At 38.3% G+C, this 24,756-nt stretch overlaps 1 protein-coding gene across 3 annotated transcripts in view; it reads right to left on the bottom strand.

The window, feature by feature from the left end:
* Positions 1-24,756, bottom strand: part of CDC7 (cell division cycle 7) — a 31,631-nt gene that overhangs the window by 4,960 nt on the left and 1,915 nt on the right. Inside the window, exons 1-10 of one of the 3 annotated variants that reach the window (XM_070405581.1) lie at positions 21,795-22,145; positions 17,412-17,495; positions 15,443-15,578; positions 9,404-9,497; positions 9,177-9,319; positions 7,572-7,824; positions 6,855-6,950; positions 5,942-6,120; positions 5,170-5,252; positions 2,719-2,868 (exon numbers count right to left, since the gene is read on the bottom strand). In XM_070405581.1, coding sequence (XP_070261682.1) covers positions 2,719-2,868; positions 5,170-5,252; positions 5,942-6,120; positions 6,855-6,950; positions 7,572-7,824; positions 9,177-9,319; positions 9,404-9,497; positions 15,443-15,578; positions 17,412-17,495; positions 21,795-21,852 — 1,276 coding nt within the window. In that variant the 5' untranslated portion in view covers positions 21,853-22,145. Of the gene's footprint in view, positions 1-2,718; positions 2,869-5,169; positions 5,253-5,941; positions 6,121-6,854; positions 6,951-7,571; positions 7,825-9,176; positions 9,320-9,403; positions 9,498-15,442; positions 15,579-17,411; positions 17,496-21,794; positions 22,146-24,756 lie in introns of those variants that run through there. The other 2 variants (XM_070405580.1, XM_070405582.1) reach the window with 2 other exon arrangements.

Raw genomic sequence — 24,756 nt, 5'->3', positions numbered from 1 at the left:
ATCAACAAACAATAAGTCTTGGTGAGAACGTGGAGAAAAGGAAACCCTCATGCACTGTTGGTGGCTGTATATTGGTGCAGCCACTGTGAAAAGCAGTATGGAGTCACCTCAAAAAGTAAAAATCGAACAGCAATTCTACTTCTGGTATATATCCAAAGAAAACTGAAATGCTAATCCAAAAGAATATATGCATTTCTATTTCATTGCACCATTATTTACACAAGAGCCAAGATTTGGAAGCAGCCCAAGTGTCCATCAGTAGGTGAGTACATAAAAAGGCTGTGGTACATTCACACAATGGAATACTACTTAAAAAAGGAAATCTATCCTTTGCAACAGCATGGATGAACCTGGATAGTAGTATGCTAAGTGAAATAAGCCAGTCAGAGAAAGACAAGTACCATATGATTTCACTCATATGTGGAATGTAATGACCAAAATAAACTAAAAAACAAAATAGAAACCAACTCATAGATACAGAGAACAGACTGACAACTGTCAGAGGGGAGGGAGTTGAGGAGCTGGGTAAAAAAGGTGAAGGGACTAAAAACAAAACAAAACAAAACTCATAGACAACAATATGGTGATACTAGAGGGAAAAGGGGGTAGGGGAAGATAGAAGAGGAAAGAGGAAAATATTTTTTTATTTTGATAGATGCAAGAAAGGTACACATTGTGGATTGGATGGACTTTGCTACAAAAAACAATGTTGATAAGCCTCTATTATGAGGCTTTCTTTATAACCACCACCAAGTTTTTCTGGTGAATCAGACCATGGCACTGGTGCCTAAGCAAGGGACAATTATTTTCTTAAAAAGAAGTAGGTCTTGGTCCAAATTACTTGTTGTTGTTGTTTTTAACTAACAAGCCTGGACCCTTCCTATGAATATTTATCTGAATCATACTTTCCAGGAAGGGATGGGGTGAGATAAGCATATGTATTTCTTGAAGTTCCTCAGATAATTCTGATTGCACCCCTGATTAAGACCCAATTTATAAATTGCTCTTTAATGAAAATAAAGTGGCAGTTTATTAAAATTCTGGTGTATTTTCATAGTAGCCATTGATAGATGTGACGAATATTAATAGATGTGGTTGAAATAAAAGTCTTCAGAGACATATCTGAGATACTATAGACAACTCATCACTGATTGAATAAAATTACTGTACATCCATGTTTACTAAATAATTAGCTTCCATTCTGAAAACCAAAACAGTGCAACTTTCAGATAATTATATCAGAAGAACAGGAATACTTCTTGAATGTCTGTCATGTGTATTTTGACAAATGGTCACATAGTGGGCTTGTCATGCTTTATTTAGGCTATGTTTGAACTTATTATTTTCATTAATAAAGCTGAATGAATTTGAATGCCCAAAACAAAACAAAAACCCCCCAAAAACAAAAGACCCATTGACCCTTGGGCTGGGCACAAGGCAGCTAAGTGATTCTTCTTCTTTTTTTTTTTTTTTTAAATATATTTTTATTGATTTCAGAGAGAAAGGGAGAATGAGAGATAGAAACATCAATGAGAGAGAATCATTGATTGGCTGCCTCCTGCACGCCCCCTACTGGGGATTGAGCCCACAACCCGGGCATGTGCCCTTGGCTGGAATCGAACCCGGGACCCTTCAGTCTACAGGCTGACCCTCTATCCACTGAGCCAAACCAGCTAGAGCAGCTAAGTGATTCTTGAAGTAGTCTGACTGAAATTCTGTCACAAAGGGGTGTTTCATTGTGTGGTAATAAACAGACTCAATCACACCCACCCACTTTGGAAAGTACTAACATAATTGTGCATGAAGAGCAAACACAAAGTAGGCATTGAGTTTGTGTTTGGCCAGAGCAAAGCTGAGATAATTCTCAGGTGGCGTATGATGTACAGTGTATCTCCCAGTCTAGAACTACAAGAACTAAGAACTTTGTGTAGCTAAAGAGATGATTTCCCATGTCCAATATATGCTTACAATAATACTACATCAGTAAAGGTGTTTGTTCATTTTCTTCTCTGCTACAATAACCCTAAAAAACTTGACAATACACATTCTATTCTCGTCCCTTCTGTTGTCCTTATTATCCCGTATTATAATTAAATGATTACCTGTTAGTATAGACTAAGACAGGGGTCCTCAAACTACGGCCTGCGGGCCACATGCAAATACAAATATTGTATTTGTACCCGTTTTGTTTTTTTACTTCAAAATAAGATGTGCAGTGTGCATAGGAATTTGTTCATAGTTTTTTTTTAAACTATAGTCCGGCCCTCCAATGGTCTGAGGGACAGTGAACTGGCCCCCTGTTTAAAAAGTTTGAGGACCCCTGGACTAAGATCGTTTAAAGAAGACCCAAATGCACAATAAACAAAATTTTTAAATATTATTAAAAATATTTATGAAATAAAGTCAAACCACAACTATAGGGAATTCAATTTTGTTCCTTATTCTTTTGTTTAATATTATAGAGTTAAACTTTAAATATTGGAGAAGTGTAGCATTTTGTGCTTGACAAGATTAAATAATATGTATAGAAGAGAAGTGATGAAACTTTTTCTTATACAATGCAATTAATTTTTAAGCATCTGAGAATATTTCTAACATGAGAGAACTTTATGAATACAGAATGTTTATATGCAAAGAGAATTTCATAATAATTTATAGAGTAATTTGTGGAAGAAAATCAAAGGCATTTGTTTTGTTCTATAACATAAAACTGCTTACCAAAAGTTTTAGCAGCCTGGATAGTTTCTCTGGATCCACGAATTGTCATAATTTGAGCCAAAGCAGTTAAATCATCACTTGCTTTATAAAATGGATATCGTCCACTGAGCAAAGAAATAAATATGACACCTGCAGACCACATGTCAATAGCTGTAACAGAAAACAAACGTTAAAAAAAAATTCCCAAATCAATAATTTTATCATCTACACCAGTAATTCTCAACCTTTACTTACATTTAAATCATCTTGAGAGCTTTAAACATTCTGATGCCCAGGCCCAATCCCTCAGATATCCTGATTTAATTGTTCTGGAGTAGGGCTCACGCATCAATGTTTTTAAATGGTCCCCAGATGCTTTTAATGTAATTTCAGATTGAGAATCTTTTGTCTAATATCTTTAATACACAATGCAATGTTATTTTTTTCTTTAGCAGCATTCTTGGTAAATTTAAAAGGAATTTCAACATTAGAAAACACTAAGTAAATGCACATTTTAGGTCAAAATAAATCCAAAAATAGCTGTGTGGGGAAAAAATCTAGATGTTCCTCAAAAATTATACACCACCGTAGTAAAAGTGGTCCACTTTAGTGAAAAGTATCGAACAGCCAGGTGCTAACCCTAACTTTCATTATAGAAACTTTATTCTCCAGAATTCTGGCAGTTAAAATTAAGACAAGCTCAGCCTCATGTCCAGAAACTTTTTTTTCTTTTAGGGACATCTCCTAATTGTTGACCCCTTAGTATCACCAAATTAGTTCTCTATTCCCTTGGCCGCTGTATCATCTGCCTTTCTTGGTTCCCTTTGTACCTCTGCCTACTCCATCAGTTTTCTCCAAGCCCTAAGTGCTAAGGTTCCCCACAGCTCCAACCACTTCCCCGTTACACTTTCCCTTATTGGCCCATCCATTTCATGATTTCAACTACCATTTATATAACAATGACACGCAACTGAATTTCCGAACCAGACTTCCCCGAGCTTAAGGATGTACTTTTATTCTGTTAGCCATTTCTACCTGAATGTCCTAAAAATATCTCAAACCAATTAACACCCTTAACCTTATCCTTCCCTGTAAATCAGCTTCTTCATTCTCCACCTTGGTTACTGGTGCCCATCCAAATCCCCCAAGCTAGGAATCTGATAAACATCTTAGAGGCCTTCTCCACTTATCCACCAAGCTTTGCCTTTCCAATCCTTCACTTTTCCTTTCATGCCTATTACTAATGCCCTCATTCAGGTTTTCATCCTCTCTCACTTGTAGGCCACCACACTCCAAAATTTATCTTTTCTGCACACATGCCAGAATATTTATCTAGAAAAAAATTAATACCATCTCTCTCTTCATAACTTTCTAATACCTACAGTCCAAGTTATTTAACAAGTGTGATCTGACCTTGTCCCTCTTCACATGTTGATTTCTCATCACTCCTCAGCTTCCATCTTATATTCCAGCTACACTATATTTTTGTTCCCTGTACGACTAGATGATGCTGTTTGTTGAGCTCCTCTGTTCATGCCTCAATGTCAACCCTCACTCCAATTTACGATAAACCCTCTTAGAAGTTTTCTCTTCATAAAATTTCTTCTAAAATCCCTTCATGTAGGATAGTTTGGTATCCCTAAAATACCTTGTATAAAGTTTTATAACCATACTTACTGGGTTATTTTGTAATTATTTGAGAGTGTGTCCTAACTGGAGTATAAGCAAATAGTTTCATTTCTTTTTTGTATCATTAGCAAGCACAGAATACACACAATAAAAGAATGCATTTAACATGCATAATCCAAGTGTATGGCAGGATTCATCTATTCAAAAAGATGTTTCCAGGTTCTAGCTCCATAACAAGTTTCTTATTTCTCAAAAAATCTTTTTAATGCTATTACATTGTTTTCGCAATAACAAAATATAATATTAATGAAACACTCACATGTGCATCACAGAAACCTTTTGAGGTGTTCGGCAAACAGATAAAATTCTGCAAGTCTTAAGTTACCAAAGACTACTAAGCACAATTTATTCCCCACAAAGATGATGTTAACAAAATTCCTGGCAGACCACCTGCAATCACAGGTGAAAAAATAAGCAAAATGTGATCTATTAAAAAAAATTGTGTATCAGCCAGTATGGCTCAGTGGTTGAGCATTGAGCATCAACCTATGAACCAGGAGGTCATAGTTTGATTCCCAGTCAGGGCACATGCCCAGGTTGTGGGCTCAATCCCTAGTGCGGGAGGTAGCCGATCAATGATTCTCATCATTGATGTTTCTCTCTCTCTCTCTCCCTTTCTCAAATCAATTTTTAAAAAAAATGGGAATACCACACTGCTAGAACTATTTACATAATTTAATTAAAAGCAAGAGCTCAAAAAGAGTCAGAAATAGATAAGATCACAAAATAAAAGATACCCGGGATGAATTTTTAATTGGGTTCTATATTTCTAGTGCAACATACCTGTAGTTTGATTGGGGCACTTTGTCAAGACCTCTGGCGCTCTGAATCCTGGTGTACCTGCCCTAGGGGCAACCTGTTGCCGCCTTATGATGACAAAATAAGATTTTTCTAGTTAAAGTTTAATTACTGAAGACCAAAAAAATAACACTTATCAATTTAGTGCACAATAAATTCCACCTTGACATCTATATAAATAAAAGTCATTATAAAGCAAATGATAATCCAATTGATGAAAATTCTAAATTTACTTCTATAGATCCTTCTCCACCATCTCTACTAGTTCCCAGGCCTTATTCCAGAAAGGTTTTAGGGTAACTTCCAGGTATAAAAAGAGGTAGTAGATGATAAGAGCCATAACAGAAAAATAGAATTCAATATGAATTCCTTATTCCAAATTTCCTTATTCACTAATAAATTAATTATTTGATTCTGGTTATTCTACATTGGCAAGAATAAAGAACGAACACAAAAGATTAAATCAGCAAGCAAAAGGTGCAATTCTAAGATTCTGGAAAGGCTATTCCCCCACCAAAATTATTTGCAAATAAGAGCAAGTGTGTTTTCCAAAGTGCACATGATGTCAAATGAACAATATATGACAATAGTTATCATTTGCTCTTCAAGATGTCACTCTGCATCAGTGCCCATGTAGTTCACAGAACTGTGTTGCTCTCTTTCGCTCACTAAATCAATTGACTCACAGAATTGATGCAATTTCTAATCTTGTCTAGCAGCATGCTGGTGATTTTATAACACTGTCAAAACACATTACCTTGAAAGGCAAATACTGCAAACTTTATCTGTTGCATAACAGTCACAGGTCAGGCTAACTGGGCAAGAACTGGTAGTTTTCTTCATCACACCACTATTCATAACTTTGGCAGAAACAGCCTTCTTTTTTGGTGCTAACTTTCTGTAGAATACATCCACAGCCTTTGACTGCTTCACAGGCTGTAAAAGAAAAGTCAAACTTTCTATTTTCATGACATTTAACATGATGCTTCAAATGCTAGTATGGCAAAATGCATAACTTTTAAAACTGCTGAATGTACTACTGGATTATAAGCAAATAGTTGTCTATTAAAACATGTAAGGTCTTTTAGATTTTTCTGTTGAATAAACTTATTAAAATTTACTAATTAGTCCTAGTTTGGTAAATAGTTAACTTCTACTTTATTTGAACTTTTTCTGATGTTACAAAAATATAAAAGGTATGTTCTAGTGTCTAACTCCATTTCAGAACTGTAAACTGCACCATTACACTGGCTAAAATCAGAGTTTTAATTTGTTGCTCACTCTAGCTAGCTGTGGCAGGATAGCTTAAGTCACTTTAAAACCTTTTAACATTGGTGACAGTTTATAAACTTTACAAACATCTTTACGTTATCAACTGTGTCAGAAATGTGTTAGCTGCTGCAAGCTCACATTCTAGCCAGAGAGAGAAAAGGTCTTAATGATCCAAATGTTCCTTTAGAGAAAGAACAGTCAGCTAATGAAAAATTCCACCAGAAAAGTTCAGAAAAAAAATGGAAAAAATAAAAGTGCTGACAAGATACTCAAAGTAATACCTTCTGCCAAAGCAAAATTCTGCTTTTAAAAAGTTCCTGACAATAAATGCTAATCTAACCATTCCCTAAATTCTCTTCAATGTACGACTGATTGCACTAATAAGCTACATTACTTACTTTCACTGTAGGGCTCTCATGTGAAATGGAGCTGTGTATATTGAAATTTCTTTCTCCAAAAACAGAGCGCTGGACAGAAAGGCCTACAGAGCCATCCTACAATACCAACAAAAACAAGGAAAACAAGGATTATATCTGTAACACTTTCTGCCAGCTGTCCTCTGCCATAGTTTTGAAAGAGTTAAGTGACATGAAACAAAAACAGCTGCATCCAAGTCATTCTCAGGCACCAAAACACTTCTGTGAAAGGAGAAAATAGTCTAGACAGAACTCTGAACACCCATACAATGTTATCATAGTCCACAAATATACGTAACAAAAAATTCAAAAACCACCTGCATGGTTGTTACATTTGGCATTGCAGCTAAAATGGAGATAGACACTTCAGAATTTTCCTCCTGTAACTAATGCTTTCTTGTAAAAAGGCTAATTAATCTGAACTTTAAAACATGCAGGAAAAATTTATTATTTTCCATTTTTGTTATATAGTGTAATTGTAATGACAGACACCGTAAGTCTACCACATAAACTTCAGTTTCAAAATGGGAAAACAAGTCATTACAAATCTTAGTAAAAATCTAATCAATTTGATATATAACAACTGTAAAAATTATTTTAAATTGCAAGTTATTATTCTAGTACTATATCTCCCTCTGTTGGATGAAGAAATACATTTCTAAAACTGTGTTAGTACTTAAGAAATAAAAGAGGTAGAACCTTTCCATCTTTTCCTTGTTTAATCTGAACCTGCGCATGTGTGTAGGGCCTTTTAACAGAAGTTTTTGTGGTAGGCTGCTGATCCAGCTCCCTAGGTGCTGCGGAGCCACCTAATGAAATCTTGTTTCCGGTGATTACATGGACTTTATTTTCTGAATGGCTTTCCTGCTGAGCTTCAGACTGGACAAATTTGAGAAGTTCTATTTTTGTATCATGGGTTCCTTGGGCCAAACCAAAGTCTACCAAGGCATACCTAAGAAACAAAAGCAGGTTTTTAGTTCTCTGTAACAATTAAAGCTCATTAACATCATAACTATAGTCATACAGAAACTGCAATTCTTTTGGTGACAAATTAAGAATTTATAACATTCTTGAAAAAAGAAACACAAGTTTTACAGACAAGGCAAGGATTTAATAGCTAACTAGGATTGAAAACTAAGGAAAGATGTATCACACACACACCCCCACACACAAATCTTTTATCCTCTTTTCCCAATGGCTTATACTGGCAAGAAAGACTAGGAATAAAGTGTATAAAAACAATTCTTTCTTCTCTAATGGTACCAGAAATGTCATAGCAAATAATTTTGTTGCTGTTGTTAACCCTCACCCAAGAATATTTTTTCCACTGATTCTTTGAGAGAGTGGAAGAGAGGGAGGGAGGGAGGAAAAGAAGAAGAGGAGAGAGGAGGAGAGAGGAGAGAGAGAAATATTCATGTGAGAGAGACACATCAATTGGTTGCCTCCTGCATATGCCCTGACCAGGGCTGGGGATCTAACCTACAACCCAGCTACATGCCCTTGACTAGGAATTGAACCCACGATCCTTCTGTGCTTGGGCTGACACTCTAACCCAGCCGTGGGCAAACTACAGCCCGCGGGCCAGATCCGGCCCATTTGAAATGAATAAAACTAAAAAAAAAAAGACCGTGCCCTTTTATGTAATGATGTTTACTTTGAATTTATATTAGTTCACACAAACACTCCATCCATGCTTTTGTTCCGGCCCTCCGGTCCAGATTAAGAACCCATTGTGGCCCTCGAGTCAAAAAGTTTGCCCACCCCTGCTCTAACCACTGGGAAACCCTGGCCAGGGCAGCAAATAATTTTTAATTGAACAAATTTAAAAGATAAAAGTCACAGTTCTATTCTTACCACACTTAATATGATCCATTGAATGAAGAGTAATATTTAAGTTTCAATGTCTCTATGTATACATATAATGAGCATAAAATTATAACACAATACTTAGTGTTGGAACAGGAAATGGCTATCATGTGGTCCAATCCCCTTATTTACTAGAAAAGAAAAATGAAGCTCAGAGATAAAAAGAAATGTGTTAAGGTCAAAAAGGACGAGACCCTTTCTAAGTTTTTTAGCTGAGTGCCATTTCCACTGAGCCATGAAACAGCTAATGATGCACATTGCTATACTAATACAAATTTACCTTCTTCACTATATTTCCCTTCTCTGATCATAATGAAAATCTGAAACAGGCAAAATCTGTGCATGGCTGTTGTAGTATGTTCTAAGTTCTAGGAGATAAGATCCCATAGCACAAATTCATTCAAGTGTAAATCTTTTCTGGTAACTTTCCATACTTACTTTTTCAGGCGCCTATTATATAAAAAATTGCTGGGCTTAACATCACGGTGAACAATACCAAACTGATGAATGCGTTTCAAAGCTTTGAACAGATTGAACATATATTCCCGTACTTCTTGAAAGGAAAGGGAATTCAAGATATCCTAAAATAAAGTTATAAATAAGGTCATAACATTTTTTAAATTAAACATTTAGTTAATAAAAATTCAAGAAATATTAAAACCTACCAAAAAGGATTCATGCTCCAGATATGGCATAGCAATAACCACATGATCATTTTTCCTAAAGCAGTATTTAACTCCCATGACATTGTCTTGCCCCCTAGTGGAAAAATGCACATTGAACTTTAGAGGAAAGGTCAAATAAACTGAAACTTTATGCCTATTTTTTTAATGCAATTTTAGTAATGCATAAATAATGCTAGAAAACTATCTTAAAACTATCATCATATAGGATAATATACACATTTAACTGACTTGTACAAGATAAAGTTTTTTTAAAAAACAAAAATAGCACCAGTTATAAAATTACTATAATTCAAACATGAGATAATTATAGTTTTAATTGGATGGCAGAATGAAAAGAAAAAGATGAATAAGAATGAATTAACAAGATTAGTAGCAGATAAGATAATAGTAATAAATAAATTAAAAATAAATAAATTCAAAATAGCTAACATTTATTCACTATATGCCAAGCTCTGATCTAAGCACTTCACAACTATTAACAAATTCACTTAATGTCCACAACCCTATGAGGACGGTGATTTTATTTCCTCCCCCTTTTCTACAGGTAAGGAAACTGAGGCACAGAGAGGTTAAGGAACTTCCCCATTAAACTAGTATGTCATGGGGCCAGGATTTGATTCCAGGCAGTCTGTCCTGATCTATGCTCTTAACCACTATGCTACCCTGCATCTCATAAAAGGGTAAAGATGATTTCCATGGCTTTGAATCTAAGTGAGTAAAACAGCATAGATGCCAATAAAATACAAACAGAAATCAGGAAAAGAAGCTTTCAAACCAAGACCTTATTATGTTGATAAAGATAATGAGATATAGGACTAAATCTTAAGTGAAAGGTCAGTAAGAGTTCTTGCAGAGAAATGATACAGACAGCAGTGAAAATTATTAGAGAGAAAAGTAAAGTTTGGAAAATTCTCAAGTTGGAGGTCAAAATAAGGAGGAAGGGGCAGAAAGCCCAGACAGAAATATCACCCAAGGGAGGAGCTTTGAAAGAAGGGGTGATCAGCACAGAGGTCAAAGAGAATAAGAACAGAGGGAAGGCTTTTAGTTTGGCAAAGAGGAATTAACTGGTAATTTTTCAGAGAGCAATTTAAATAGAGAGGAAGAGGTAAAACAGGATTTAGGGAAGGAAAATGGATGGAATTAGAACATAAAGACAATTTGCCTGAAATATATGGCAAAGAAAAGAAAAACCAGTGTGGGAAGCTAGAAGGGAACCAAGATCAGGTACTTTTTTAGCATGACTTTTGAAGTACAGGGAAAGAAAAGAAATTATCTTATTCAAGGAATAAGAATGCATATAATAAAAAAACAAAAAACAAACAAAAAGAATGTATATCATCATGCCTTGGAGAGGCCATTTCATCCTCTTATCTACACTAATAAAAGAGAAACATGGTAATTGGCGTACGACCGCTACCCTTCCCATTGGCTAATCAGCATATCCTTATGCAAATTAACTGTCACCCAAGATGGCGGCCGGCAGCCATGCACTGAAGCGAACGGGGAGGCTTGCTTCCTCCAGGAACTGCAGACTCCAACGTTCCCCGCCTCACTTGCCGGACTCTCAACTGCAACTCTAAGCAACTATTACTATGTTGCAAATAAGAAGCTAAACAAAACCGGCTGTCAGTCAGCCCCGGACTGCAACATTGTATCCATGTTTTCAGCAGCGAGGCCTCAGAGCTAAAGCTGGCCCAGAATAAAAAAATAAAACAAGGAGCTGTTGGGAGCTTTTAGTCAACTGCCAGCGGGAAAACAGCCCTCAGCCCCTCAGCCAGCCTGGCCAGGCACCCCAGTGGGGACCCCCACCCTGATCCAGGACACCCTTCAGGGCAAACCAGCCGGCCCCTACCCGTGCACCAGGCCTCTATCCTATATAGTAAAAGGGTAATATGCCTCCCGGCACTGGGATCAGCATGACAGGGGGCAGCGCCCAAACCCCCTGATCAGCCCTGCTCTGTGCCTGATAGGGGGGGAGCTCCCCTATCCCCCGATTGCCCTGAGGCTCTGTGTGTGACAGGGTGCGGCGCCCCAACTCCCCCCCCCCCCCCCACACGGGCCCTGCTCTGTGTGTGACAGGGTAGAACCATAACCTCTCCATCGGCCCTGCCCTGAGTGTGACAGTGGCGGTGCCCCAACCCCCTGATCGGCCCTGCTCTGTGGGTGATAGAGGGTGGCGCCCCAACCCCCCTCCATGGGCCTTGCTCTGTGTGTGACAGGGTAGAGCCATAACCTCCCCATTGGCCCTGCCCTGAGTGTGACAGGGTGCAGCGCCCCAACCTCCTGATCTGCCCTGCTCTGTGTGTGACAGGGGGCGGTGCCCCAACTCCCCTATCGGCCCTACTCTGTGAGTGACAGGGGGGAGCTCCTCAACCCCCTGATGGGCCCTGCTCTGTGAGTGACAGGGGGCAGTGCCCCAACCCCCCTGATCGGCCCTGCTCTGTGAGTGACAGGGGGCAGCGCCCCAACCCCCTAATTGGCCCTGCTCTGTGAGTGACAGGGGGCAGCGCCCCAACCCCCTGATCGGCCCTGCTCTGTGCATGACGGGGGTGGCACCGCAACCTCCCCATCGACCCTGCCTTGAGTGTAACAGGGGGCGGTGCCCCAACCCCCCAATCAGTCTACCCTGAGCGTGACTGAGGGTGGCATTGCAACCTCCCGATCCGCCCTGCTCTGTGCATGACGGGGCGGCACCCCAACTCCCCAATCGGCCCTGCTCTGAGCCCGACCAGGGGCTGCACTTAGGGATTGGGCCTGCCCTCTGCCACCTGGGAGCAGGCCTAAGCCAGCAGGTCGTTATCTCCCGAGGGGTCCCAGACTGTGAGAGGGCACAGGCCGGGCTGAGGGACCCCCACCCCCACCCCGAGTGCACAAATTTTTGTGCACCGGGCCTCTAGTCTTCTATAATAAACAGAAGAAGGACGAAACAAAGAAATAAGCTTGTTCATTCATTCTATAAATATTTAGTAGGCACTGTTATTTGCTAGACACTATGTTAGACGTTAGGGATGCAATGGTGAATTAAAGTTAACACCACTTCTGCCCTCATGGAGTTTATTATCAGATAATAAACAAGGTAATGCCGAAACCGGTTTGGCTCAGTGGACAGAGCGTCGGCCTGCGGACTGGAAGGTCCCAGGTTCGATTCCGGTCAAGGGCATGTACCTGGGTTGCGGGCACATCCCCAGTGGGAGATGTGCAGGAGGCGGCTGATCGATGTTTCTCTCTCATCAAGGTTTCTGACTCTCTATCTCTTTCCCTTCCTCTCTGTAAAAAATCAATAAAATATATTAAGAAATAAAAAATAAAAAAAATAAAAAAATAAACAAGGTAACAAATAGTGACAGATTATGAGTTTTTAAAGAGATAAAAGGAGCTGTGACAATAGTAAGAGAATCTAATTTAATTCAGGGAAGAATTTGAAGTGGTGCCCCTCTTGCTGAGAGGAGGAGTCAGCACTGTGAGGAGTCTCACTGAAGGAGCAAACACTATGGGTAGTGGCCCTGGTGAGGTAAGAAAGCTCTTGAGACAAATTTGAGGAACTAAAAAAACCGGAGCACAGTGAGGGAGGTGGGAAGATTGGCATGAGACAACGCTAGATTTTTTTTCAAAGTACCCTGGGAAACCACTGAAGGACTTTAAGTGGTAAAGTAACAGTACCCAATTTATAACACACACATACATATTTTTATATTTTAAAGATTACTCTGGCTGTTTTGCAACCATGGGATTAAAAGGGAAGGAGGACCGAAGTAGTGGTTGAGAAAACAGAAAGATGTTGGATGAGTTTTTAGATATATTTTGGAGGCAAAATGGCCAAGACTTGGTGATGACTGTGGTTCAGAAGAAAAATGGAGAAACTGTGGATGAGTACTAAGTTTCTGGCTTAAGCAACTGGATAGAGATGGTGGTACCATTCACTGCGATTGGTAGAGGAAAACCAGTTGTTGCAATATGATTTTTGTTTTTTGGTAGGCAAAGATGGATTAAAATTTAGTTTTTGGCATATTACGTTTGAGATGTTTATTAGGTACCCAAGTGGAAAATAAATGAATGGGGCTATATAAAACTGAGCAGCTTCTGTACAGCAAAAGAAACGGACAACAAAACAGACAGCCAACCAGATGGGAGATATTTGCAAACAGTAGCTCCGACAAAGATTTAATTTCCAAAATATGTGAACAACTCATAAAACTCAACACCAAACAAACAAATAATCCAATCAATTAGTGGACAGAGGACCTGAAAATACACCTCTCCCAAGAAGACATACAAACAGCCAATAGATATATGAAAAGATATTCAACCTCACTAGCAATTAAGGAAATGCAAATTAAAACTACAATGAGACACTACCTTACACCTATTAGAGTGGCCATTATCAACAAGACAAGCAATAACAAGTGTTGGAGAGGCTGTGGAAAAAAAGGGAACCCTCATTCAGTACTGGTGGGAATGTAGACTGGTACAACCACTATGCTAAGCGAGCGCTCTACCATTTGAGCTAATTCCCCACCCTGGTACAACCACTATGGAAAGGAGTCTGACGATTCCTCAAAAAGTTAAGAATAGAGCTACCATATGACCCAGCAACCCTACTCCTGGGGATATACCCAAAAAACTCGAAATCATTTATTCACAAAGATATATGCACCCCTATGTTCATTGCAACCAAAGTGTCCTGCTATAGAGGACCGGATAAAGAAGGTGTGGTACATATACACAATGGAATACTACTCAGCCATAAGAAAGGATGAAATAGCGTCATTTGCAACAACACAGATGGACCTTGAGAACACTATGCTAAGTAAAATAAATCAGACAGAAAAAGCTAAGAACCATATTTCACTCATATGTGGGGTATAAAACTGAAACTTAAGAACACAAACAGCAGTGTGGTGGTTGCCTAAGGGAAGAGGGGAGAGAAGGGAGTCCTTATATGAGGTGACAGAAGTGACTTTGGGTGGTGGGTACATGGTGCTATATACAGAGTTTGTAACTTAGAAATCCACACGTGAAACCTCTATGTTCATGCTGACCAATGTCACCCCAATAAAATGTAATAAAAAAAGAAAAGAAAATTACAAATAGGCAGGTGGATATATACCAATCTGCAGTTAAGAGGTCTGAGGCTAGATATATACTTAAGGAAATCATTACAATGTATTAAAGCCCAAGATCAAGCACTGAGGAACTCCACCACATGGGGTCAGGTAGAAGAGGAAGAGCTGGCAATGGACATTGAAACCGAAAGGCCAAATAAGCAGGAAGAAAAAAAGAAATATGTAGCAGTAGAGAAGTCAGAATATAGATTCAAATCAATTATGTTAAACACTGCCTAGAGTTCATGTGAACAGAAACAGGAATTGGCAAAATGAAGTCATGGGTGACTCATCTAAAGGAGTTCAGTTTAGCATAAAGAGCAGCCACACTTTATGTGTAGTGAATGGGGGTGTGGAAGTGAAAATAGCACATGTAGATTAATTTTGGGGAAGTCTGACTATGAAGGGGAGCAAAGAAATGATGGAGCAGCTAGAAGTGAGATGGCAGTACAGGGGGGATAAGTGATACTATATCACGTCCATATGCTGATATGAATAACCTAGCATAGAGAGAGAGATCAATGAGAGAGACATGCCAGGTGATTCTGTTGCTCAAAATAAAATATGAGATGAGGCTGTCTATAGCAGGGGAGATGTGAAATATAGGTTCCCCACATTTCAAAAAATATCTAGACCCTGGATGCCAAGCTTTATGATTTGGCAAGAAGGTGAGAAAAAATGTGGTAAAAGAACTGGAAGTGAAGCTTACCTCAGGGAAATCCACTGCAAAAATTAGTATAAATGTAACTAACCATTCCAAGGTTAGAGGAAAAGTACTAGCAAATTGCAAACACCTGACTGAAGAATATGTTTACTAGTAATTAATGGACAATCTCACTATCCCCATTACACAGCTACTTAGAAATCTTAAAAATTTATATAGCCAGTTCAATTAAAATGTCTTTAAACTGCCTACCCAGCCACCGTTAGGCACTGAAGTTCAGCTGCAATTCTTATAGGATGACTTGTTGGAATTAAGTGTTTTAGAGCAATTTTCTCTTCAGGTCCTACTTGTAACTGTGCTGTGGCCAAATAAACAGTGCTGAAGGTGCCTGTAAAACAATTTATTAGATTTTTCAATATTTGGTTTTTAAAAGTGTTAATAAAGCAATGCTAAAATACATCATAAAACTACTTAGAATTATCATACTCATTAATTTTTTATATTTTATTGATTTTTTACAGAGAGGAAGGGGAGGGATAGAGAGTTAGAAACATCGATGAAAGAGAACCATCGATCAGCTGCCTCCTGCACACTCCTTACTGGGGATGTGCCCGCAACCAAGGTACATGCCCTTGACCGGAATCGAACCTGGGACCCTTGAGTCCGCAGGCCAACGCTCTATCTGCTGAGCCAAACCAGTTAGGGCCTCATTAATATTTTAATAACAATGAACACAAAGAGCAGACACATCTGTGAACACAACTTATTTTCAATTTTTAATAAATTCTTAACGGTCCTCAGTTTTTTAGGGAATGCTATATTAACTTTTAGGGGACACTATAGTAAATCTGATTGACTGGGTTCACATAATGCCATAATCTATTCTAATAAGTATTTTTCTATAATACTGTCATTTTAAACTACTTTCTTAAGGCTTGGATACTGGTCTGTTAGAAGTAGAAATTATAATCATCTTAGGGAAAAAAAACACACCTGGGCTTTTAAATTTAGCATTAAACTAAAGAGAGAAAAAAAATTGGTGGCCAATTAATCTTGAGAAATACTGAGTTAAAACAAATTGATAGATTTTTTTACTAAAATGTTTTCCAGAGCTGTTAATGTATTCATCATGAACAATCAAAAGGGAACTATATACACTATATCTCTCAAACTTATTTAGTAGAAACAGCTATCAATCTGTGAGGACACTGTTGTTTTCCAGAACAAAGTTTTTGCACGCTAAGCCAGTTTTCAAAAAAGACAAGGAAAAAGATGTAAAGATCTTACATCCCAAATCATCTCATCTTCTAATTTCTCTGCCCCCAATGACCCAGACTTTTCTCTTCTGACATTTTTCCTTGTGAAAAGCAAGCAAGGAAATAGATGGAAGATTTTTAATGTTTAGGGACTTCTCTACATAATCACCAAAAAACTCCATTATCTTTTTATCCTCTCATTCCTCAATCTGTCTGCCAAATTCACCCTTCATTAAATCAAAATAATGTCAGTTTTTCCTTTTTTTAAATTTTTTATTTAATCCTCACCTGAGGATATGGTTTTCATTGATTCTAGAGAGAGAAACATCGATCCGTTGTCTCCTGTACATGCCCCGACTAGGGATCAAACCTGCAACCTGGTATATGCCCTGACCAGAAACTGAACTTGAGACCCTTCAGTGCATGGGATGATGCTCCAACCAACTGAGCCACACTGGCCAGGGCAACTGTCAGTCTTTCAATATTTATGTTAATACTGACCATCCTATAAATATTGTATCACATTATTTTCATTATTTTGCCATCTTATGTTTCATGTATGTTTCAATGTACAATTCTACCTAACTGCAATTGAGAAAGAGCATAAAGATTTGGCTTTTTGTATCAAATATCTCCATTTGAATATTAAATTTTTCATTTTTAGTAATTATCACTAGTAATATATTACTAATATAGCAATATTTTTAATAGCATTAAAGTTTTATAAAGATTAAAATAGGGCTGTTCATTTTACTGTAAATACTTATTTATTCTGTCATTCTTTCAAGGGAAAAAAGAAAAGCTGTTACCTTTATATTACTACAAATAACATATTAATATAAACATGGTCTTAATATTTTTTAAAGGAGTGTTTTTCAATAAGAGATAATAATGAACATCAAGATTAAACGAGAAAACAGAAGAGGGTAAAAAAACTTAAAAAAATAAGTATATCCCCAAATTACCTTCTCCAATTTTGTCCTTTATTTTAAACACATTACGGAGCTGTGGTACAGCTTCATAAAGCTTCTCAATATCTTTTTTAACACCTATCAAGAAAAAAACAATTTACAGTTAAGATTAATGAGAGTATATTTTACACTTCCTTTTTTGTTTTTTAAAATATGTCTTTATTATTTTCAGAGAAAGGACGGGAGAGGGAGAGAGAGAGAGAAACATCAATGATGAGAATCATCCATCAGCTGCCTCCTGCACATCCCCTACTGGGGATTGAGCCCACAACCGGGGCATGTGCCCTGAGCAGGAATCGAGCTGTGACCTCCTAGTTCACGGGTCAACACTACCACTGAGTCACACCAACTGGGCATACACTTTCTTAAGTTAAAAAACTCAAAATTCTAAAACATGAATTAAGTTATAAGTATAATAAGCCTTACAAATCATAAAAATAATTATAACCCCATCCAGTTGTTGTAAATCACATACAACTCATTAAGCTATGGTAGCTCACATACATCTCTTGAACAGACAAAATTGATAAGCCCCAAAATCACACACACAGAGTTTCTACTATTCTGGAATTACTACATACTAACAAATACATTGTCTCTGCCTACAGTACAACACAATGAAGAAGCTAAATTTAAAAAATAACAATTTTTTCTATGATCACTAGATGGCATGACAAGGATATAATGCAATCTCCTTGGAAACTACTTCCTTCCCCCAAAGATACAAAATCTTACAGACTTGGGAAAGTTTTGTGTATTGTATATTCACAGTATTGCCTTAGAGAGAAAGTCTACTAAGGCTCTGGGGAATGTTAAAAAATATTTTTTTTAAATTATCCCATTAACAACGGTATCCTCTATCCTTAACAGCAGATAAATTGTTACTTTTAAATAAATACAAGTTCTTTACAAAAATATACATGATTAAAATAAGAGAAGCTATGATACAAAATAAGATAAACTACTGGATACAAAAGAGAACTACGTACTTGAGTCATCAGATTTTATTCCAGTATCTACCAGTGATGGCAAACCTTTTGAGCTCGGCGTGTCAGCATTTTGAAAAACCCTAACTTAACTCTGGTGCCGTGTCACATATAGAAATTTTTTGATATTTGCAACCATAGTAAAACAAAGATTTATATTTTTGATATTTATTTTATATATTTAAATGCCATTTAACAAAGAAAAGTCAACCAAAAAAATGAGTTCGAGTGTCACCTCTGACAGGCGTGTCATAGGTTCGCTATCACTGAATTCTAGGCTAACCATAGGCTACTTTTTAAGTTATCATATTAATCCACAAAGTCTAACAGTTTAAGGCATTCCAAAGCACTTTCACATGTATTATCTTTTCAGATCTTCACAATAGCCTTGTGATATTGGCAGAACAGGAATTATTTATAACCCTGACTTTTCAGGTAAAGAAATGCTATTCAGGGAAGTTAAATTATATGCCCAATTTCACAGAGGTATTGCTAATAAGTCTCTAGACTCATTCATTTAACAAACACTGTGTTTTAACAAATGCTCAGCAATGGCTATATTTTTAAAAATGAACAAATTTGGTGCAGTCCATTCTCTAAGAACTTAATCCAGTGTAAGAGACAGATGTTAAAAACTCAATCTCAATACAAGATGATAATTGTAATAACAGAAGAATGCATATATTACTAAGTAGAAGGGGGGGAATAAATACTTCAGGAAGCTTAAGATGTATTTTGAATTACTTACCAAGTAGCAAAAGTGGAAGAAGGTGTTTTAGGAAGAAGGAACTACGTATGCAAAGATATGGAAAAGGAAAAAGACATAAATTATTAAAGGGGGAGGAGTAGGGTGGGGAGATAATTAAATTAAATGTGGCCCAGGGAGGGAAAGGCAGAGAGTGCAAATGAAAGACATACAGTTTTTAAGGAGGAAGCTGACAAGTGGGTAATTTGAAGGGGAGGAAGAACAATAAGAGCTGGAGAATAAATAAGAGGTTAGTTCAGCATTCTTTCCACTATATCAACCCATTTAAGGAAATAGGAAACTTACTTAAATCACCCTCACCTTCCCATCTACTTCAGTGCAATGGAGAAGCTTCATAGTTCAATACAAGAGGCAGTAGTTAAGAGTACCAGTTTTGGAGATGGGAGGTCTAAGTTAAAATCCTGGCCCCACTATTTACCAGCTGGTATGACCTTCCTTGAGCACACAGCTTATCTCTGAGCCTTAGTTTCCCCATCTATAAAAAAGGGGAGAACAACAGTACCCATGCCATTGAGATACTGTGAGGGTTAAATAAAATAGCATACATAATGTAAGAGAAGCTTTTAACACAATGCCTGGCACATAGTAAGTAAATGATAGTGGTAATTCTTATGTGTAGTTGTTATTAACATTACTTCTTTAGGGCTTTTGCTCTTATTTTATTCCTTCTGCTTGAAATCCTCTTCCCTTATAACTTCATCTGGCTGGCTCAATTGTCAGTCTCCTCAGATATCTATTTAAATTAGCACCCCTCCATTATTCACACTATCCTGTTTACTGTCTACTGTAAAATTATCCTGTTTATTATTTGTTTGCTATCTGCCTCCTCCCACTAGAATATGAGTTCCACCAATACAAGTTCCCTGTCTGTATAATTCACCACAGCACACTCAGCTCTCAGTACAGTGCCTGGCATGGTTGTTCAATGAATGAATTATTACCATCATTAGGGCCATTCAGAGGTAGCTGTAAACAAAACAAAACAAAACAAAACAAAAAGGTTTAGAAGTTACAAAAGAATGAAACCAAAGACAGAAGCAGCTACCTCACCATCAGCTACCACTCACTCTAGAAACCAAAACCAAGGCCCAGGTGGGAAGAACAGGCTTTGTAAGTCTTGTTTGCCACAGTCCATTAGAATCTTTCCTGATGAGTATCAATTCCAACCAGCTTCAAATTCGTGTCACAGGCAATTTGATAGTACATTTCTTTGATTCTAAGACATATTTTAACAACTTTGAAATTAGTATGCAACTCATGGCTTCCCATTAGTTCCACATTTTGGAATTTCCCTTTGCATAAGCATGAGCTGGCAATAAGTAGTAGAGATGCTGGTCAATTGATAGAAATCACCAGGAAGAAAATAGATATAATAAGAAAACATTGTAATGCACAAGCCATGTGAATGACTATGTAAGCTTAATGTACTTCCGTACCACTACTCACTATGAACTTACCTACCATTACAAAACTCTAAATATGTTTATATTAAGGTTTCCTGTCACAACAGAACAAATTTGACATTTTCAAACAATAGTAAAACTTCCTGACAACCAAAGTGAATGCATAATCCTCAAATTCTGAAGGGGATGAGAGCAGGCAGCAGAAGAGAATGTTCATCTCACGTTAGAAAATACTAGTAAAGGTAGAGACCTTGTTATATATAATTACATATTTACTTTGAGGATTGGGGGAAGACCCTGAAAAGTCCACAAGCTAAGAAAGTTATTTAAATGTCCGTATTTTATAATGAAGATCTCAGCTTGTTTTTCTGCCTCATAATATATCCAAGTTGGCTTTAATACAACAGCCCCCTTAACTGTACTCCCTGCTTTCACCCTTATTGGCCTATACTTGCTCTAAATAAAACCCCGAGAACTACCTCCTCTCATACTTCACTTGCATCACCCTCCCACTTCCAGTCAAAATAACCTCCTTGCTATTCCTAAAAGCTAGGCACATTCCCATCGGAGGGTCTTCCAGTTTGCTGTTTCCTCTGCCAGGAATGCTCTTGGATTATGACAAAGTTTCTTACCTAAATTGCCTTTTACTTTTTTTCTATCCTCCAGTGCATCTAATACACTGCTACTAAAATAGTCTTACAATGCCACTTCCATCCAGTTTCATGGATGCTGTCCCTCATCTTTTTCATTCTGTTGCAATTACCTGTTTTTCATGGTCCAGCTTTCCCTTGTGTCATTGGACACATAATACAGTAATGCAATTATTGTATTATTTTTCTTATAGTTTAACACTCTGTATTTTGCCTCTTCAATTACACTATGAGCTCCTTGAAGGCAGTATCTCGTATAGCTCCAAATATAGGGTGTACATTGAGTCATGAGACAGTTATATGTGTGGAACCCATCAGCTTTACTTTCCTTACTGAAGTTATATTTTTGATATAACCTTAGCCTTTATTCAGGGTCATAAAAAAAAGAACCACATGAAAAACATTTCAACATGCCCTATAAATTACCAAAGGCACTGTTTATAATGTTCAAAGTTCTGTTACATAAAAGCCACAAAACTTTAAATATTTAGAATAAAATTCGCCCTACTCTTTATTTCCCAGATTTCCAGAAGATTAAAAGATTAGCTTTCACCTGAACATAATGCTAGAACCTGGTAGTTTAAAATTCTGCTCATAATTTTTACATCCATTCTGCCTTATGTATACCATATATTATGTCACACATTCTTTAAAAAGATAAGCCCAGCCAGCGTGGCTCAGTGGTTGAGCATCAACCTATGAACCAAGTGGTCACAGTTCAATTCTTCGTCAGGGCACATGCCCAGACTGTGGGCTCGATCCCCAGTGTGGGGCACGCAGGAGGCAGCTGATCAATGATTCTCCCTCATCACTGATGTTTCTATCTCTCTATCCCTCTCCCTTCCTCTCTGAAATAAATAAAAAAAAATCTTAAAAAAAAAAAGGTAAAATATGCCCTAGCCAGTTTAGCTCAGCAGCTAGAGCTTTGGACTGCAGACTGAAGGGTCCCAGGTTCGATTCCGGTCAAGGGCACATACCTCGGTTGCAGGCTCCTCCCTGGCCAGGCCCTGGTCAGGGCACATGCAGGAGGCAACCAATCGATGTGTCTCTCTCACATAGATGTTTCTCTCTGTCTTTCCCTCTCTCTTCCACTCTCCCTAAAAATCAATGGAAAAATATCCTTGGGTGAGGATTAACAACAACAAAAAAAGGTAAAATAAAGTTGGGTGACTGGATATGGAAAGCAAATACAAAGCCTAATTTGAAGACAACTCTAAAGTTTTAAGCATAAATATATGAGATAATAGTGGCTTTTATCACCAAAAATAGGGACATCAGGAAGGGTACTCATTTTGACAGGGGAGTTTAGTTTGGGTCAGAAATTAACAGCATGGGGGGGTCCTCAAGATGGCGGCATAGGTAAACACCGGAGTTTGCTGCCTCGAACAACCACTTCAAAAATACAACTAAAAGACGGAACGGACATCACCCAGAACCACAGGAAGGCTGGCTGAGGAGAGACTCTTCAACTAGAAGGAAAAACAACAGCATTACGAGGCTTAGAGGAGGCGCAGTGTGGAAAATTTAAAGGTACGGTGGTGCGGCGGTGCGCGCGCAAAGCGGGCTGGTGGCTGAGGGCAAGGTTGTCGTTTTCAATCAGGAGTGAGTCTCAGACTCTGGGCTACAGATCAGGGCGAGTCTCTAGGGACCCAGACTCAAACGGGAGAAGCGGGACTGTCTGGCTACGGTCCCTCCGAGGTTTGCAGCGGTTGCGGGGAGAGAGAGGCAGAGCCCCTGGAGACGGACTGAGAGCAGCCATAGCTGCTCCCTCCCCCTGCCCTGTTGAGCCCGCCCCGCCCAAACCCTGCGCACAGCCATTTGCCGATCGCCTCAGGCAAAGGCTGGACTAGCACCTCCCCAGAGGACTGAAGTTTTCCACACAGCTGATTCCTACAGCCAGTCGGCCTGGTGGTCAAATCCCTCTAGTGTTAACTACAACAATTAAGGCTTGGCTAGAACAAGACTGCGCACAAAGACCACAAGGGGGTGCACCAAGAAAGCATAAAAGATGCGGAGACAAAAAAACATGACAGAAATGGAGGATATGGAGCTAAAAATCGCAATTTTGAGGGTTTGCTATAAACTTGAGCAGAGCCTCACGAAAACTAATGAGACCCTCGGTGCTACAATAAAGAAATTAGAAAGTAAGCATACACGGACTGAAATAAAGAATATTATACCCAATAGCAGACCAGAGGAGCACAAGAATCAAACCAAAGATTTGACAAAAAACACCCAACTGGAAAAGCAAAATGAAAAAAGAATCCGAAAGTGTGAAGATAGTGTAAGGAGCCTCTGGGACAGCTTTAAGCGGACTAATATCAGAGTCATTGGAGTGCCAGAAGATGAGAGACAGCAAGATATTGAAAACCTATTTGAAGAAATAATGGCAGAAAACTTCCCCCACCTGGAGAAAGAAATGGACTTACAGGTCCAAGAAGCGCAGAGAACCCCAAACAAAAGGAATCCAAAGAGGACCACACCAAGACACATCATAATTAAAATGCCAAGAGCAAAAGACAAAGAGAGAATCTTAAAAGCAGCAAGAGAAAGAGACTCAATTACCTACAAGGGTATACCCATACGACTGTCAGCTGATTTCTCAACAGAAACTTTGCAGGCCAGAAGGGAATGGCAAGAAATATTCAAAGTGCTGAATACCAAGAACCTACAACCAAGATTACTTTATCCAGCAAAGCTATCATTCAGAATTGAAGGTCAGATAAAGAGCTTCACAGACAAGGAAAAGCTAAAGGAGTTCATCACCACTAAACCAGTATTATACGAAATACTGAAAGGTATCCTTTAAGAAGAGGAAGAAGAAAAAGGTAAAGATACAAATAGTGAACAACAAACATGCATCTATCAACAAGTGAATCTAAGAATCAAGTGAATAAATAATCTGATGTACAGAATGAACTGGTGATTATAATGAATCAGGGACATAGAAAGGGAATGGACTGACTATTCTTGGGGGGGAAAGGGGAATGGGAGATTCGGGAAGAGACTGGACAAAAATCGTGCACCTATGGATGAGGACAGTGGGTGGGGAGTGAGGGCGGAGGGTGGGGCGGGAACTGGGAGGGGAGTTATGGGGGGTGGGGGAAGAGGAACAAATGTAATCTGAACAATAAAAATTTAATAAAAAAAAAAAAATAAATTAAAAAAAAAAAAAAAAGAAATTAACAGCATGTGATGTCAGCCCTGGCAGGTGGCTCAGTTGATTAGAGTGTCCTCCCAATATGCCAAGGTTGCAGGTTCTATCTCCAGTCAGGGTACATAAAAGAAGCAACCAATGAATGTATAAGTTAAAGAACAAATCGATGTTTCTCTCTCAAAATTAATAAATATATAAAATATTTTTAATTGCCCTATTTTAAATTTCTTATTTTGTTTTGTTTTTTAAAGCATGTGATGGCCCTATCTGGTTTGGGTCAGTGGATAGAGTGTTGGCCTGTGAACTGAAGGGTACCAGGTTCAATTCCAGTCAAGGGCACATGCCCGGGTATCGGGCTCAATCCCTAGTAGGGGGTG

This window comes from Myotis yumanensis, unplaced genomic scaffold (genome assembly GCF_028538775.1).
Source record: "Myotis yumanensis isolate MYYU_CA2020_CCGP unplaced genomic scaffold, mMyoYum1.0.hap1 SCAF_2, whole genome shotgun sequence".
Taxonomy (NCBI): Eukaryota; Metazoa; Chordata; class Mammalia; order Chiroptera; family Vespertilionidae; genus Myotis; species Myotis yumanensis.
Note: the sequence above shows the minus strand (reverse complement) of the source record. Positions and strands in the feature narration are given on the sequence as shown.